The 17,436-nt window shown below is 38.7% G+C and overlaps 1 protein-coding gene across 1 annotated transcript in view; it reads left to right on the forward strand.

The window, feature by feature from the left end:
* Positions 1-4,204: 4,204 nt before the first annotated feature.
* LOC117405998 (LIM and senescent cell antigen-like-containing domain protein 1) overlaps positions 4,205-17,436 on the forward strand; it is a 53,506-nt gene continuing 40,274 nt past the window's right edge. The window contains exon 1 of the mRNA XM_034009625.2: positions 4,205-4,411. Coding sequence (XP_033865516.1) covers positions 4,383-4,411 — 29 coding nt within the window. The 5' untranslated portion in view covers positions 4,205-4,382. The remainder of the gene's footprint in view (positions 4,412-17,436) is intronic.

Below are 17,436 nucleotides of genomic sequence, written 5' to 3' on the forward strand. Positions count from 1 at the left end.
AGCTTTGCTTCACCTACAATTTTAGGATTGAGACATCATTTAAAACAAAAAAAAAACATGAACATAATTTAGATCATTTATTTAACATTGTATAATCAAAGCCATAATAGTAGGATGCACACAACATATTTTCTTCATCACTGGTTTATATATTGTCAACTACGAATGGAAGAAACACCTGCACAGAATGGTGTCCACTTGAGCAGTACTCAACTATCTGACGGATGGCATTTAGTTATAGTATAAAAGGTGGGCACTTGACCAGTTCAGTCCCCAGACTCATTCCACAATTACAACACGTTATTTAAAGTTTATTTAAGTAGTTTTGAATTACTGTGTTACGTTGCTTTGACTAGTTCAGGAGCTACTCTTAATTGTAGTTGCCTTCCTTAGACATCTGTAATGTAGGCTGGATCAGCCAAAGTGTCTTTTATATTAGTAAGTGCCAGCACCACCACAACAGTTTATTGCCAACAAAACAAAATCAAAAGTGATCCAAAGTGGCAGCAGATCAATGTATGGCACTGACTGTTACATATATCTATGGCACAGAACTAGAAGAGAAGAGCATCTCCTGAAATGTGAAGCTTGTACTTTTACTCTAAGAAAACTCCAGGTCACAGATTACACAAGTACGTGGATAGGCGTGAGATAAGGTTGTTACACAAACTAAGGAGACAGTTGTCTTTAAGTACCCTCAGTGTATTTTGACCTGGTATTGTTGGATAATGGTATTTGAAACCTGAGTGACAGTGAATGGTAGAGAGATTCCACTTGTCAAATACTGGAAATACAACCTCCCTTTAACTTGTTGCAAACAGCGTTGTAGATTAAAAGACAGTTCCTTCTAAAGAATTCCTACTAATACTGCACTTCAAAAGTCTATTGAAAAGCAAAAAACAAACCAACCAGTGTCTTTGTATTTGACCCTGCACTATAGGAATGTGGAACCGGTGTATTGCAACCTGCAGCTTTAGAAAGGTGCTTGGATCCTTTGTGTGTGCATGTGCATGTTTGTGAGGCAGTTGGACTGGCTTACAAGAAAAAAAGGCTTGGAGCTGAAGCCAAGAATCCATAAACAGCAAATCTGCTATAATGAATTCACAGAAAGGTGAATTAGTCAGTGTGGGTGGGCGATCTATAATGGTTAATTCTCTGGGAATGAAAATGGGTGGACCCTTAATCATTAACGCAATTAATGGTTCTCCAGAAAAGGTATGGACCACCAGTCCTGCCTGGATTGGCCTAGCTGCATTAGATAATATACTGTGTGAACAGAGGAAATACTGTAATTAGATATACATGCCTAGGAATCACATAGATTTCCATATAAGGAAAACAATTCCTTCCATTCACTGTAAATAGCTAGACGTACAGTCCAGCCTGAACTAATGCTTTGGTTATGTTTTAAGTTTATATAAATACTTTAGCATACTATGATCTTTTGTTTATATATTATGTTATGTTGTAAAATATGAATTGGCCCCTCAGTGACTCATAATAGAATAAAATATGCAATTTGTATTCCATTTAAAACAACAGCAGATAAAGAGCAGGTTTCAACTTTTCCATTTGGTGTTTAGCGAAAACATACTTTGTTCTCTTGTCCTTTTCAACTTGGGAAGCAGACCTGAAGTCATTTAAATACCTTAGATATTGTATAGCCCATATACAGTAACAGTTTCCCCTGGTAAATTGGCAGGTTTTACTTCTCTGTACTAAACCTTGCTTAGATTGAAATGTAATTTGATTTTCTTTGTTCACATTTAATTGTGTTTGCAATCATTCTTACTGGTTCTGGTGCTCCAGTATTGAGTTTTCATGTTATATCTACACTATATCACCCTTTACATGGCGTTGGACTTGCTGTGAGCTTGTCTGGAGACTATTAAGTGCTGGGGCAGAACAGCCTTCCTCATTAAATTCAAGTGACACTGTGACCTTTCAACTCTGCCAATCCCACGTACTCTACATTTATATAGAAAGAGAGTAGGTGGGGCTGGCAGAGTTGAAAGGTCACATTGTCACATGATCTGAATGGCATGCGGAAGGCAGTTCATTCAGGGCATTTAGGATTCTCCAGACAAGCTCTGCGGTACGGCGGTATAGCAGGGCGATTGACCTGCACATGTATAAATTAGTGTTGGTGTATTTTTATATGGGGAAATGGGTTTATTGTGTGTCTTTGGAGTTGATTTGTGTGATTAAATTATTGTTTACAGACGGGCGCTCGTTTGAAACTTTGCTGCATGCTGGGTTTGGTTGAGAGGAGGGGCAGTGGATGATTGACTGTGCCGTAGGTGGGCGGGTCTCAACAGAGTGTCCGTCTGTTTAAAAACATCCGGTGGCGCTTGCTCTGGGCGACTGCGACACCATGCTCCAGAGGGGAGGGTTCACTTGCAGGAACTACAGCCACGCAACCCTGAAACTGCAAGCGGTGCTTGTGAAGCAGCAAGAGTCGTCGTATAAATACCAGCTCTTAAGAGGGTTAGTTTAGGGGATAGTAATCCCAGGAAGTAATGTATAGCGAGGGTTACGTAGTGTAGCCGGTTCATGGAGCGGGACGCCTCGTATAGCGCTCGCCCTCTGTGGCACCTTTTATTTGTAGTTTTTGTACTGTGTTTTATTTTGCCTTTTGTACAGCTTGCGTTACCATCGCTGGTAATGTCATACGACCCCTTTATTTACTTTCTGTTTGTATTAATAAATCCTGCGCGCCTGTGCTGATGTTTCAACTCCACCTCCCATGTCTCTCTGTATTGCTTAAGCAGCGGTTACCCACACACGTGACACGAGCACCCTGTCAAAGGCGGATTTAGAGAAAAATGAGAATAACTCAGTATTGGAATGATTGCAATTTAGTAAGCAAAGTGTAAAAAAAGCAATATTATTCCATGTTCTGCTTTGCAGTATTTTGATTTTACCCAGAAATACCAAAGTGGGAGGACCTTTATTATCAGAACACACAACTGATGGTATCACAGTGCTGACTTCAAATACTATATACCTGTCAACATTGATAGGTATATAATACTTCAAATACTATACCTGTCAACATTGAGCCAACAAAAGTCCTACCTCCGAACAGTATTATGGACAAAACCCCCTTTCTATTATATTAGAGGGGGTGTATTTTAATTATCTAAACAGTTGCAGATCTAAATACAGCTGCTGCTTAATATCATCCCGGGTTTCATCCCGATATTATATCCACTTATTCCATCCATCCATCCATCATCATTAACTGCTTACTCCTTTACAAGGTCACGGTGAGCCGGAGCCTAACCCGGCATACACAGGGCGCAAGGCGAGACTACACACTGGACCCCGCCAGTCCATCACAGGGCACCACACACATACTCACTCACACAGAGGGCAATTTAGAGTGACCGATCAACCTGGACAGCATGTATTTGGACTGTGGGAGGAAACCGGAGTACCCAGAGAAAACCCACACGAACACGGGCAGAACATGCAAACTCTACACCGACAGTACCCAAGGCTAGATTCGAACCTAGGACCCTGGCGCTCTGAGGCGGCAGCGCTAAACACTACGCCACCGTGCCGCCCTATATCCATTTATTAACATACATAAAAAACAATATAATGAAATCAGAAAAATCAATTTATAAATGTTAGGGGTAATATGCCACTGTTTCGATCATTAAAACAGACCAGTGTGATTTAAAAATTGGAGGTTTAGCAAGTGGTAGTGTGATATAATGTGTGGAAGCAAATATGAGTAGTAAGTGTAGGCATAGGAGTTTAAATAAATGTGAGTCTATATGCTTCTTTATCTGATACATTTAAAATGCTCATGAAACCTGAATACGATAAATGTATTTTGCTTCTGACAATTATTGTATAATCATATAATACAACTTATTGATTGAAAAAGAAATAAACCAACACACACACAAAAAAAATATTAAGCTTTTGTAAGTAGCAAGATGCACAACATTTAAAATATTGCCTAAGGGATCATTAAAGCTTTCGTGAAAATTTACAGATGGCCCCTGCCTTTATAGTGTATGAGTTGCACTCGAAAAGAATATTAAACATGTAACTGTGCTGAGTTCATGTTTTCAAACATTCTTTTCAAATTACCAATACCTGCGAATATGCTTTCCAGTGGTTACGTAGCCGTACTGTATTGCTTGTGTTTTCTGTAAATTGGTGGAAGTTTGTTAACGACCCCTTACTTGTGCCTGTGTGGATAGGGAGGCTCCCGGCCTGACAGAGGCTGAGAGTGCTGCAGAGGAGATTGTATGAGAAGCAAGCTTCGCCATTACTGGGACTTGCTGAGATTATACTTTTCCCGAAAACATCTGGAACACACAGCAAAGCCACAAAAAGTTCCACAGAGCTGAGTCTAAAAGGTGATGCTGGGGTTTGCAGGGATGACCGGCAGGTAAGTAAAAAAAAAAAAAAAACCTTAACTTTCGCTGTGTTGTTTCCAGTCATTCAAAAGCGTTTCCAAAAAAAGCTTCATTCAGGGCGCCACTTAAATTAAGAGTGTTTTAAACAATGAGAAGTGTACACTGGCTGTTTAGAATGTAATTCATACTGGTAGTCTTTCCTCCAAAACAAATAGCAACACTTTAAACGTAATGTTTTTTATTTTTTTATATACCATTTTTTATAATATGATTTCCGTAGCCTGAGGTTAAGATTATGCCGCAGTTGCAGTAAACATTAGCCACCGCACCCTTAATAAACGTATTCTGTTTTAACGTTTGGAAATATATATATATTTTTTGTCAGGAGAATCCAGGCCCAGTTAATCAAATGAATAAAGTTAACAAGCTTCGCCAGAAAGAACGCCTTAAGTCACTGTAAATGTATGAGACTGAAATAAAGGAATTAATAAAATAGGAGACCAGAATGCGAAGCAATGGATGTCACCGATACATTAAATGCAAGAGTATTTATTACAGACGCTTTATATTGTGTCACTTTTAAAAGACCAAGTAGTACTAGTACTGGAAAGCTTCTAAATAAGGTCCGAGAAAGCAGCTTGTGAGTCATGACATATAAAAGGATGGTGTGTGCTAATAGTGTACTACTGCCAAAAAAAAAAAAAAAAAAAACCCTGATGAAATGCCATTTTTATGTGCTTAAGCCCTTTTTTTATTATTTTTTTTTATAAATCTGTTTTAAAAAATATATATTTATAAAATATTTTATAACTTGCAGACGCTCATCTACATTTATATAGTGCTTGTTGCTGTCTTTGATAGGTAGTCGACAGGGACACACAAGAAGCAGCTGTATAGGGAGGGAGTTCTTTGCCTTTTTGAGACTTTTAAGTTTTATGAAGGTGGCAAATTTTAATCCATATTACCTAATGCCTTAGTTGAATACTGTATGAATAAGAAGTTCCATAAATCTATGAACAAACCATTCTCTTTCAAACAAAAACCCACATCTAGGCTTCATCCTTAAGTGCTTAATAAACATGCTACTCTAAAATAAACACCCAGTTATATAAATGGAATCATGCATGAACTAGACTTGCCAACCACATATGGGTTGTAGGATCACCAAAGCCCCGTTCACACTGGCACTTCTGCCCGGGTTCTGGCTACCCGGGTCACAATCCAGTGTAGTGTGAAACCACATACCTGGGTCGTACCCAGCGACCCACCTCAGGATGCGGGTTGACACGCTTTTTGTTTTTTCTGTTTAGCCATATTGTTGTTGCTTGAGTCACACCATGAGCCAGATTGCAGCAGGAATGACGGTTCAATCCAGAGAAGCTTGGATGTAAGCATCCGTAACAAGCTGCTTCCGAGGCATTGATACGCGCATTGTGTACTTTCGTCTCTCACTCGGGTCAACCCTGTTTTATGCAGTGTGAAGTCACGTAGCGGACCCGCATGACACCGGATCCCGACCTGGGTAGGTTCCGACCCGGGTAAAGCTTGCCAGTGTGAAAGGGGCTTGAGTATACAACCATATTTACATATTGGTTAAATGCTTCTAACTTGATTTTCTCATTCCAAGAAATACTACGAGGAAGTTATGGAGTAGTGTCATGTTGCCAAAGAGGAAATGCCAGATACGCTTTAAAGCGTGCAGTTCAGCATCCTGTGCTGGGCTGAGCCCTGCCAATCAGTGCAGTACTAGGCCTACATCTGGAGAAGCTTAAATTCAAGGGCTGCCATTCAAGTTTTTCACACATAGCTGCTTAAACACTCACTACAAGTAGCACTGTGAAAAAACAAATGACAGCTGCAGAGGAAGCATGTTCTGTGTCTACCAGTGTAAATAGTAAATAATTAATGTCAAAGCTGCAGCTGAGTTTAGATTTCACACTCATTGAATTTTTTTTGTAAATATTGTAGGGATCTTTTTATTAGAATTACTGTAGCTCCACCTGTTTTTGCTGTAGCTCCACCTGTTTTTGCCAATTTTATATTATTGGTTATATGCCAACAAATCAAGTAAATAAATACATAAATAATGCTTGTAGATTGTAAGGTACATTTATTGTTGCTGCTGTTAGGCCTAAATGTTATTACTGATATTTCTTCTTTCAATGGCCCTGTAAAGTGCAATCTGTACAAAGTAAGTATAAGGGATATCCATCTCCACTCATTGCAAGCATGTTAAAGGGGGGCATGAAGTAGGCCAAACTGCAGGCGGAACACATTGTTTGAGTACTCTGAAGTTCCTTTGCTGTGGGGAAATTCTGCGTTAAACAAAACAAGCTGTGTGTGGATGTGCATCAACCAATTGCAAGGTCTTGTGTTGCCAAAAACTCAAAATTATGAGTAAAAGTATGACTATTATGCATTGGCTAGCTGCTAGAGGTCTGGCATGACCCTGCAAAGGTGTGGTGGCTGACCCTGGGATTGGGTAGTCACTCTAGATCTGAAGAAAATCTGATAACAAATTGGCAATAACTGCAATCTTTGGAAGTTGTAACATGCCAAATGTAAAAGATTAAGATATGATGCACAGCTCATTAAATTAATTCTCAAGTTACCACACCTTAAAAAACAAACACAAAATACAGTTGAATCCAACATGGCTAAAACTAGTCAACTGTATGCTGTACAATTACAGTGCACTTTTTTGCTGCAATGAAACAATTGTAGGCGGCCATGGGCATTGATCTTTAGCAGTTTGCACACCTGCTGAAGTGGCATGACTCACTTTGATAAGGTAGAACAAAGTAAAAAGTAACAACATATTGTTACTTCCTGCCCGTTACATCTTGGTCGGCTTACCCTGGGCAGGTCGCTATGCCAGTCTCGCAGATTGTTGGAGGGTGGATGGAGACCAAAGGATGGCTTTATTCGGTGGCGGGAAATAATGCACTCTTGGCCAGTTTAAATGAAACGAATATTGTGGTTTATCAGAATGAAACAAAAATAATACAGAGGTTGTAGTCAGCACTGCAGGGCCTGTCCCTGTGACTCGGGCTCTCTGTGTAGTACACTCAAACGGAAGCACAGTCCAACAGTACCTCTCCCTAGCGCAACTGGGGAATCAGAGCGCGCGAACACTCCTGCTCCGGGTTTTTATAGCAGGGCTCCTTCCCACCAAAAGAATGTAACAATTTCAGAGACTCTGAGGAGGAGAGAGTGCTTGGAGTTCTCGACACAAACACAACCCATACATAAATCGACAATACAAACACAGGAGAATATTTACACACACTAGACCCCACTAGTGTATCACTATTGACTGTAGTACACATGAGCGTTTGATTAAAATTTATTTTATACCCTAATGGTACTAAAAGTACGAGTTCAATTTGTTTGGCTGAACAACAGAACATACAGTATCTTCAAAGCTTTTGTTTTCGGTTTCATTCTTTAAACTGACATCCAACTTCAATGCGTTTTTTTTTTTTTTTTTTTAAATCACAGTAAACTCTTAAAATCCTTTTATTGTAACCAAGGGATTTCTTGATTGGACAGCATTGCTGGGAGGAGGAGTCTCAACGCAACTTCAAAATGAGTTGTTGTGGAAGTGGTTTTAACTTTAGTTTTGTTCCTCAATACAACCTCCTTGTCAACAGAGATATTCTGGGTAGATGTTAAATACTATCCAAATAACCTTTTTGGGGAAGGGAAATTTACTTTTATTTTGTGGGTGAAAGCAGTACTAAGGCATTATTTTAAAAAGACAGCATGGAAAAACTAGACAGGGTTAGGGGGAATATTGGATAGTGGAGAGAAAAAAAAAATACTTTGGCTTCTAAACTTCTAATGAGGGAGAAAGTTGTTAATGGGAGTTTAAAAAAAAAAAAAAAAAAAAAAAAAACACTGGGGGGATTGTAAGATACTGAACTTCAAAGCTAAGAGACCTTGCTTTACACTACTGCATAAAACACTGGTGTCTGCACTGCCTTCAATTGTAACCATTGTAATGAATTGCCCCCACTTAGGTTCGTTGCCCCTTTACAAATTGACCCAGACACCGAAATTGAGGGTTCAGCGCTTCCGCGCACTTTTAATAATACAAACAGAAACAAAATACAAACCAAAAACAAACACCTAGCTCCTTCGGAGCGCTAACTAAAACTCAGGAACACCTTTCCTATAAAGTGGGACGGCTAAGCCGTTTCCCCACAACACAAAACCCACAGTATTGCCACCCTTGACAACTGCTTGGAAGCAGAACACACCTTCCTGCCTCCTTCTAGACAGCAGCCATGAGCAGACTAGCTGCCTCTCTTAAATACCCTGCACCTGGTCCTAATTTAACAACAATTACCAGGTGCAGGGGATAATTAACAATTAACACAATGTGCATTCGCACATGTTTTCTTCTATGCAGGGAGGATTAACCCCCTCCCTGCTGTGTTACACCATCTTTAGGGCTACTAATTGTTCCATTCTTGGGAATACCAAATTCCATTTTTCAAAAATGGCCAATTCCATTTGTTCCCACTTTATCAACATGTTAATAATTACATATGGCATTTTAACATACATATAATGTTTTCTAGTTTAAATAAGTGCATTAATAAATACCACATTTTTTTTTTTCAATCAGGCTTTTGTTGCTGTTCTAGTAACTAAAGCACCTGAAGACACTTCATACCTGTCATAATGTTTATAAACACCACCTGGCTCATTGCTGGCATTAAAATAAGCAGGAAAACCTAAGATTTCTATTACAACAGTTCAGAAAACCAAATGTCCAGCACAGTTGTGAGAATCATATTTACAGTCTTTCACTGACACTGTAGTTCAGTCTACACATAAAGGTGTTTTGAAAAGACCTGTTTAGCTTATTACTGGCATTTACAATAACAATAAAAAATATGAAACAGTTTAGTAACAGTCCAGCAATGTCATGTGAGAGTAATTATATTTACAGGACTCCACAAATTAAGTTTCACATTTTACTGGCATTATAATAACCAGGATAAAATATGAAACACTGATAAAGGCGTGTTGACTGACTCGTTGCTCTAAAACAGGTTCACTGCTGTGTATTACCCGATTGTAATTTAAATAGCTCCCCTTTTAATGAAAATGCATAATTAATCCACTCAATTGTTTCTTTCCTAATTCTACAGTGTTATTTGCAGGATTTAACAAGAGGCGTGTCTCCAGACAGAATGACCAAAAGTGTGTAGTGTAATGACTACATCCTTTACACAGCAAAGCCATCAATTTCCTTTAAGGATTGTATAGCTAGAAAAATAGTTTTTAAGCTCATTTCTTCATTGTCAGAAAATATAATTCAATTAAGAAACGGCCATGGTTTAAAATTGCTAATTATATCTTTATTAAAGGCAGGTAGTGTGGAAAGAAATAAACTAAACAATAATGAAATACGCAATTACTCTAGCTTACTTACTTTGGGAAAGCTCCGCCTTGAGCGAAGTACCTGTTTTTCAGCATAGAAGAATGCAGTGCTTTGCCATTGTTGTCGTCGTATTTGCTTTCTTATTCTCTACGTGTTTACGACTGGCATTATGATATTTAATGGTATTGACGCATACATGAGCATGTGAAATACAGCAAAACTTTAAGAATACTATCCCACCATCCTCCTATAGATAATCAGATTTTTTTTTAGCTCTGTCTTACTGAAGCATTGAATTTTTTTTTGTTGGTGCAGCTGCCTTGTTGAGTTTAAGCAGAGACATGGAGTGAAGTCACATGATGAATAAACTCGCATCTCTTATGTAACCAGCCAATCGGAGAGCGCATAGCTCATCACGTGCTTAGTTATGGTATCCAACTGCCATAACTTCCGACAAACAAATTGCATTTCACCATGTTACGATATAGGGTTTTAAGAACATAAGAAAGTTTACAAACGAGAAGAGGCCATTCAGCCCATCTTGCTCGTTTGGTTGTTAGTAGCTTATTGATCCCAGAATCTCATCAAGCAGCTTCTTCAGTTACCGGTGTAAAATGGAAAAAAGGAGTGCCCGGGGGACTTCTACAGTGACTCAAGGCAACCAGAGCATTTGAAAGGTGGGATACATTGTATTTCTTTCCCCAAACCAAATTATTTTTGAAAAGTGTGTACCGTGGGTCAAGCTTTTCGAGAGGCTGCAAGAATAGTCTAGGTAGGACACACACCCAGATTACTTGCTCGAATTTAAACTCCCAAGAATGTATTGTTTCCCTTAAATAAAGACTTTGCACTGTTTTTTAACTCCATGCTGTTGTGGACTGTTCCGCCACGTGTTTTTCAAAATGTGTCCGGAGTACTGATACTTACTAGCCTGTAAAAGTTAATAATTAAAAATATTCGAACCTGTCTAGAAATGACTGTGGTAATAATTATATATATATATAAATTACACACATACATACACACATACACACCGAGCATCAAAAGAAACTCATCACTATTATATCACATTTATTTTCGAAAAAAAAAATATGGTATATAAATGATGGACATTGACGTAATGTTTTTGTTTTCTTTTAATCATCGATCATTCATCCTTGGCCATGACACGCTTGAGTGACTATGACTGAAGCATATGCACTTAATCACCTAATTAATGAGACGGTTGATTGGACACTGGATATGGTTTTCAGCTGTTGAATTGTAAGCTTGAATAAAAGCAATAAAGAAAATCACAGAAAAAAAACAATATGCCACATCTGTCAAGAGACTGTGCCTTTGTGCAATCGGCATGTTGGAGGCTGGACTAGGCTCGCCATCTTGGGTGCTCACAGCCAGCAATTTCAAACCTGGCGAGACGGTATAACCAGACACACTTTGTCAATGACAGGCCACGAACTGGGAGACCAAGAGTCACAACACCTGCCCAAGATCGACAGATCAATTTGCAGCATCTTCGTGATGTCAACTGTTAATCTGCACAATAAAAAGTCACAGCACCTGCTCTAAAACAGTTTGTCATTTTTTGATCACATCTAGTGAATTTTATCCAAATGTAAGTGATACGTTTCTTTTGAAGCTCAAATATGACAATATAACTGACAATGACAGTCACAGAAAAAAAAGTTTATTCTATATTCTCTATTTAAACCCTTACAGAAAGTAATATATTGGCTGCAAGTATAGGTCACTTGTTCCAGAATAGCACGGTTTTAGTATACTGTCCTATCGTATCCTTTTTGGTACTATCCTATTTTGACACTACATTTTTTGTAAGGTGAATGTGTTTACGTCCCTAGACCTGTGGTAACTCATTAAAATGCTGCAACAATGATATTAATGTTCTTTGACGTTATAGTGCTAAAAAAATTAATATATTTAGGAATGAACTCCCGAACATGGATGTACCCCTCACAGTGTACTTAACCCCCTTTTGTCGACTGAGGGGCGAGATTCTGTCATTTTTCCAAAAGCAGGCAACATTTTGACTTAATTCGCAAGGCCAAACAGTTGAATGTGTGGCGGCTGCCATTTCTTTTTCGGAGCTTGACCGACATAGCAACAGTAACTAGGGGAGGCGTGGTTAACGGTGGTTTTGCGAACGGTCAATTACTATACACGTAAAAGTGTATTTTCGACTAATGTGCTGATTTACATTTTTACCAGTTTCAAAACGCTTGAGGTGATTTCTGAAATGGTCGTTTTTTAAAAGGGAAATAAAACAAAAACCTTCAGTGTGTGTATTGTTGTTTTTTTTATTTATGTTTACTGGAATAATACTTCTAAATAGTGCAGGAAGATTGTGCTTCACTGATTTTAGTATTCAATTGAACGACAAGTTAAAAACTGTAAAGTTCATGAGCAGCACTCTCCATAGAGGCAGAATCGCCAGACGCCTGCTTCGCCCATCCTGTACCAGTAGATTCGCTGGTGACTGAGCGAGCTCTGCACTAATGTGACATGCATTTTTGCAGAGAAATCGGAGAATCAGCTGCAAGACAGACACACATATGCTTATGTTAATGCTTTGTAAGAATGGTCTCAAAATAATAGGTTTACCTCGAGAGGCTGGAGTCTCGATTTGAGTTTGATATTTGTGATAAAAACTGAGTGTGAAGGTTGTTGCCATTTACTGCGTAAAATGCGCTCATTTTAGCCTTAAGGGAACGCTGGTTATGTCGTTTACAAACCAACCCGATTTATTTGTTCAGGAACTACGGCATTCAGGTCATGTTGCTAAGCAGAAACACAAAGCCACTGTATTCATTAAAGGTTTTAATTGCTTACTCTCAATACCCTTAGTCATTCTGAATATTAAACGCAAGCTTTCAGACTGTTGACTGTCCTCCTCTCGAAAACGTCACAGATATACTGCTTCACTTAGTGTTAACACAATAGCTGTCAGTCTTTATGAATTTTCTTATTCCCACCCTCCTGAACCATTGATTTGTCAACATTAAAACTGAACCCGCCCCTGGCTATTGGTTAGAATGGCGAGTAGTAAACTTTTCAAGTCTTCTGTTTGTTGTATGCAATGCTATAATAATGCAGGTGGCTGAGACTGGATAAAGTAAGGCAGTAAGAAAAAAAAAAAAGAAAATGCTACTCAACAGGTTTGAAATTGCGCGTTGTTTAATTTGCCGAAATACATGTGAATTGCAATGCTGAAAAAACAGTACGTGACTAGAGACGAAACAAAGACAAATTTAAAATGGCCAAAGAAAAACGAGCTGAGAGGAGGAAAGTGTTTATGGCCCGATGTAGAAAACATTTTGTGTGAATGGAGTACTTTGAATGACTTTAATACACACTGTAACTTGTTCTACATGTCAGTGCAACGCAGTGGTACACTTGTAAAGTATGTGTATGGTTATGGTTCTGATTAACAAAACAAAATGAGTGTATCTGTACAGCTGGCTATTGAATGGAATTGTACTGCACGGTATGCAACACTGAAATGTTTTGTTTACTGGTTATTAGATGGTGCACTGCAGTTTATTGTTTTTTTGCATTTTAATTGATGAATCAGCACTGTAATATGTTTCTTTTAAATTTGAATTAATACAACACACACATATGTGAAAGTCAAAGCAGTGGGAACTATTGTCTAAGTATCATTTTGGAAAGAAATGTTCAGTAAAGCAAAGATGATATGTTCTTGAACTTGTTTGTGTACTTGATAAGCTAAAATAAAATACCGGTAGTTTAGTACAGATGTGATGTGCGATGTATAACTTGATTTTACGCTCTGTTAATTATTACTTTTTAAATTTTGAAAAATTAATAGTTTCTAGCAGTAACTAAAAACAAAAAACAACACTGTAAAATTATTAACCACTTCAACTCCAGATGTAAGAATGAAACCCCATCCCAGGTACATAGTAATAATGTTTTCAAACCTGTAATTGCTATAACATGTTAACATATGATGAATAAAACACAAATAAATGACCTAAACTGTGTTTTTCATTATCCCTTTTATGCTGCTGTGTACTACATACCCATATTCAATACAGAGATAAAAACACTTTTTTTTAACAATGAAAACAAAAGCACTGCTAATAACTAATAATCAATAAACAGTAATTATCAAATAAAAATCAAACAACATCAGAACATTTGCCATTATCGACTTGCTCTGTGCCATTTATTGAAATGTTCAATATAACAGAACCCGGGGTTGCCTTCGCAACCATTGAACATTTTTCTTGTGTCTTCTTTTGTTTTCATTTTCATAGCAGACCCTGCACCTTTGTTGCAGTTTCTGCTTCCCTTGTGTTGGAGGGATAGTCACAAATGCGTGTACACAGCTACTTTGCACAGGCATTGTGATGGATCTGGCTGCTGCATTGCCTGTACCCAGTGCTGTGTTTTGATTAGTATTTCGTCACAGCACTGGCATTTCAAACCAAACAGCTTCCCGTTTGCAGCTGGCTTACCTGTAAAGTAGCTGCATGCTCTTTTGTTTGTACTGTTCTTGGCTCCACATCCTCTTCATCATCATCGCTGAGTGATAAGTCGGCATCAATGTCGCTGGTATCGAAATCCTCCGAGCCAACTTCACTCCCGTTGCTCATTATAGAAGGACCACGTACATTGCCATGTTTTAACTTTCGCTAAAAATGATATAAACTACAACTAAACAAGTAAAACTAATAATAAAACAAAAAATAATAATTTAAAACACTATATAATTAATATACAGTACTGTGCAAAAGTTTTAGGCAGGTGTGAAAAAATGCTGTAAAGTAAGAATGCTTTCAAAAATAGACATGTTAATAGATTATATTTATCAATTAACTAAATGCAAAGTGAGTGAACAGAAGAAAAATCTACATCAAATCAGTATTTGGTGTGACCACCCTTTGCCTTCAAAACAGCATCAATTCTTCTAGGTACACTTGCACAAAGTCAGGGATTTTGTAGGCATATAGTCAGGTGTATGATTAAACAATTATACCAAACAGGTGCTAATGATCATCAATTCAATATGTAGGTTGAAACACAATCATTAACTGAAACAGAAACAGCTGTGTAGGAGGAATAAAACTGGGTGAGGAACAGCCAAACTCAGCTAACAAGGTGAGGTTGCTGAAGACAGTTTACTGTCAAAAGTCATACACCATGGCAAGACTGAGCACAGCAACAAGACACAAGGTAGTTATACTGCATCAGCAAGGTCTCTCCCAGGCAGAAATTTCAAGGCAGACAGGGGTTTCCAGCTGTGCTGTCCATGCTCTTTTGAAGAAGCACAAAGAAACAGGCAACGTTGAGGACCGTAGACGCAGTGGTCGGCCAAGGAAACTTACTGCAGCAGATGAAAGACATATCATGCTTACTTCCCTTCGCAATCGGATGATGTCCAGCAGTGCCATCAGCTCAGAATTGGCAGATAACATTGGGACCCTGGTACACCCATCTACTGTCCAGAGAAGTCTGGTCAGAAGTGGCCTTCATGGAAGACTTGCGGCCAAAAAGCCATACCTCCGACGTGGAAACAAGGCCAAGCGACTCAACTATGCACGAAAACACAGGAACTGGGGTGCAGAAAAATGGCAGCAGGTGCTCTGGACTGATGAGTCAAAATTTGAAATATTTGGCTGTAGCAGAAGGCAGTTTGTTCACCGAAGGGCTGGAGAGCGGTACACGAATGAGTGTCTGCAGGCAACAGTGAAGCATGGTGGAGGTCCCTTGCAAGTTTGGGGCTGCATTTCTGCAAATGGAGTTGGGGATTTGGTCAGAATGAATGGTCTCCTCAATGCTGAGAAGTACAGGCAGATACTTATCCATCATGCAATACCATCAGGGAGGCATCTGATTGGCCCCACATTTATTGTGCAGCATGACAATGACCCCAAACATACAGCGAAAGTCAATAAGAACTATCTTCAGCGTAAAGAAGAACAAGGAGTTCTGGAAGTGATGGTATGGCCCCCACAGAGCCCTGATCTCAACATCATCGAGTCTGTCTGGGATTACATGAAGAGAGAGAAGCAACTGAGGCTGCCTAAATCCACAGAAGAACTGTGGTTAGTTCTCCAAGATGTTTGGGCCAACCTACCTGCCGAGTTCCTTCAAAAACTGTGTGCAAGTGTACCTAGAAGAACTGATGCTGTTTTGAAGGCAAAGGGTGGTCACACCAAATATTGATTTGATGTAGATTTTTCTTCTGTTCACTCACTTTGTATTTTGTTAATTGATAAATATAAACTATTAACATGTCTATTTTTGAAAGCATTCTTACTTTACAGCATTTTTTCACACCTGCCTAAAACTTTTGCACAGTACTGTATATATATATATTTGTAACACGACTGGAACTCGCTCTCGTTCGTTGCCCCTTTAAAAATTAACCCAGGACGCAGAAAATTGATTTTTCAACGCGCTATTTTAATAAACAAACAAAATAAATGAAACAAAATAAACACCTAGCTCTTATACGAGCACTAACTAAACTCACAGGAACCTAACTGTTGCAGGACGGCTAAGCCGTTTACCTGCTACACAAACTTTAAACAAAATAAACACAGATTTCACAAACACACCTTCACAGGTTTCACAGTACCTTAATCTCTTGGTATGCCTTCACACACTGGCAAGCGGGCTGTACACACAGCAGCCCTGAGTACACTGTTTTCTTTTTATACCTGGCAGCTGGCCTCAATTTACAATAACAAGAACAATTACCAAATGACAATAAAACAATTAAACTAAACAAATGTGCATACCCCCTCCCTCCTGTCTTACAATATACTTCTAAAAGGTGACTGGCTTCCCGCAATATATCTGTCTTCTAAACGCCCACCGGAAGACTGGAATCTCTACTTGACACGCAATTGGATACAAATGTCACCTGACCCTCCCCTGACTTTCATTGCGCATTCCACAATACTAGCACTGCCTGAGAGAATGAAACCTGAAACGCTCGACTGAGAAACCGATCATAGAATAGAATGGGAAACTTGACGTACGCAGGTACGGCATAGTACTATAGTGGGTTTTCATTTGACGTACGTGCGTACGTCATGGTGTTGAAGGGTTAATGGAATAAAATGTTGCAAACAAGGTTTATTTCGAAACCAAACCTGTGTAGCTTTCTTTATTTATCGGTGTTGAGCATATAGGCACAAAATGAATTGTAAAAAAAGTATTTTAAACACAGAAAAGGTGTTTTCCTAAAATTGAAGTCTTAAAAAGGAGGGAGCGACTTTTACGCCAGTGCAACCTATAAAACTTTTTTTTATGGTACTGAGGAAACCATATGGCCAGTGGAAATGTCACTGTCTAGCACACCCTTAAACATTTCATGACCAACTAAAGTAGGCTGGGTATTGTCATTTGCTTTGTATAGTGGAAGATTTTAAGAAGGGTGTACCACTACCATATAATAAAACTGTACTTGCCTTGAAAGATGAACAGTACTTGCCTTGAAAGATGAATATATCAGTGCTATTGTATGTCAACGGCTGTTTTGAGGGGGAGGTGTGGAGATTTGAGATTTGGCATTAAAACCCAGTTTAAACAGATCCTGAACATTACCTCAGTTACAATATATAATATATGCAGTCATCTGTGTTTTGTGTTTTTTTATTTTCTCCCATT

Source organism: Acipenser ruthenus, chromosome 9, assembly GCF_902713425.1.
Source record: "Acipenser ruthenus chromosome 9, fAciRut3.2 maternal haplotype, whole genome shotgun sequence".
Taxonomy (NCBI): Eukaryota; Metazoa; Chordata; class Actinopteri; order Acipenseriformes; family Acipenseridae; genus Acipenser; species Acipenser ruthenus.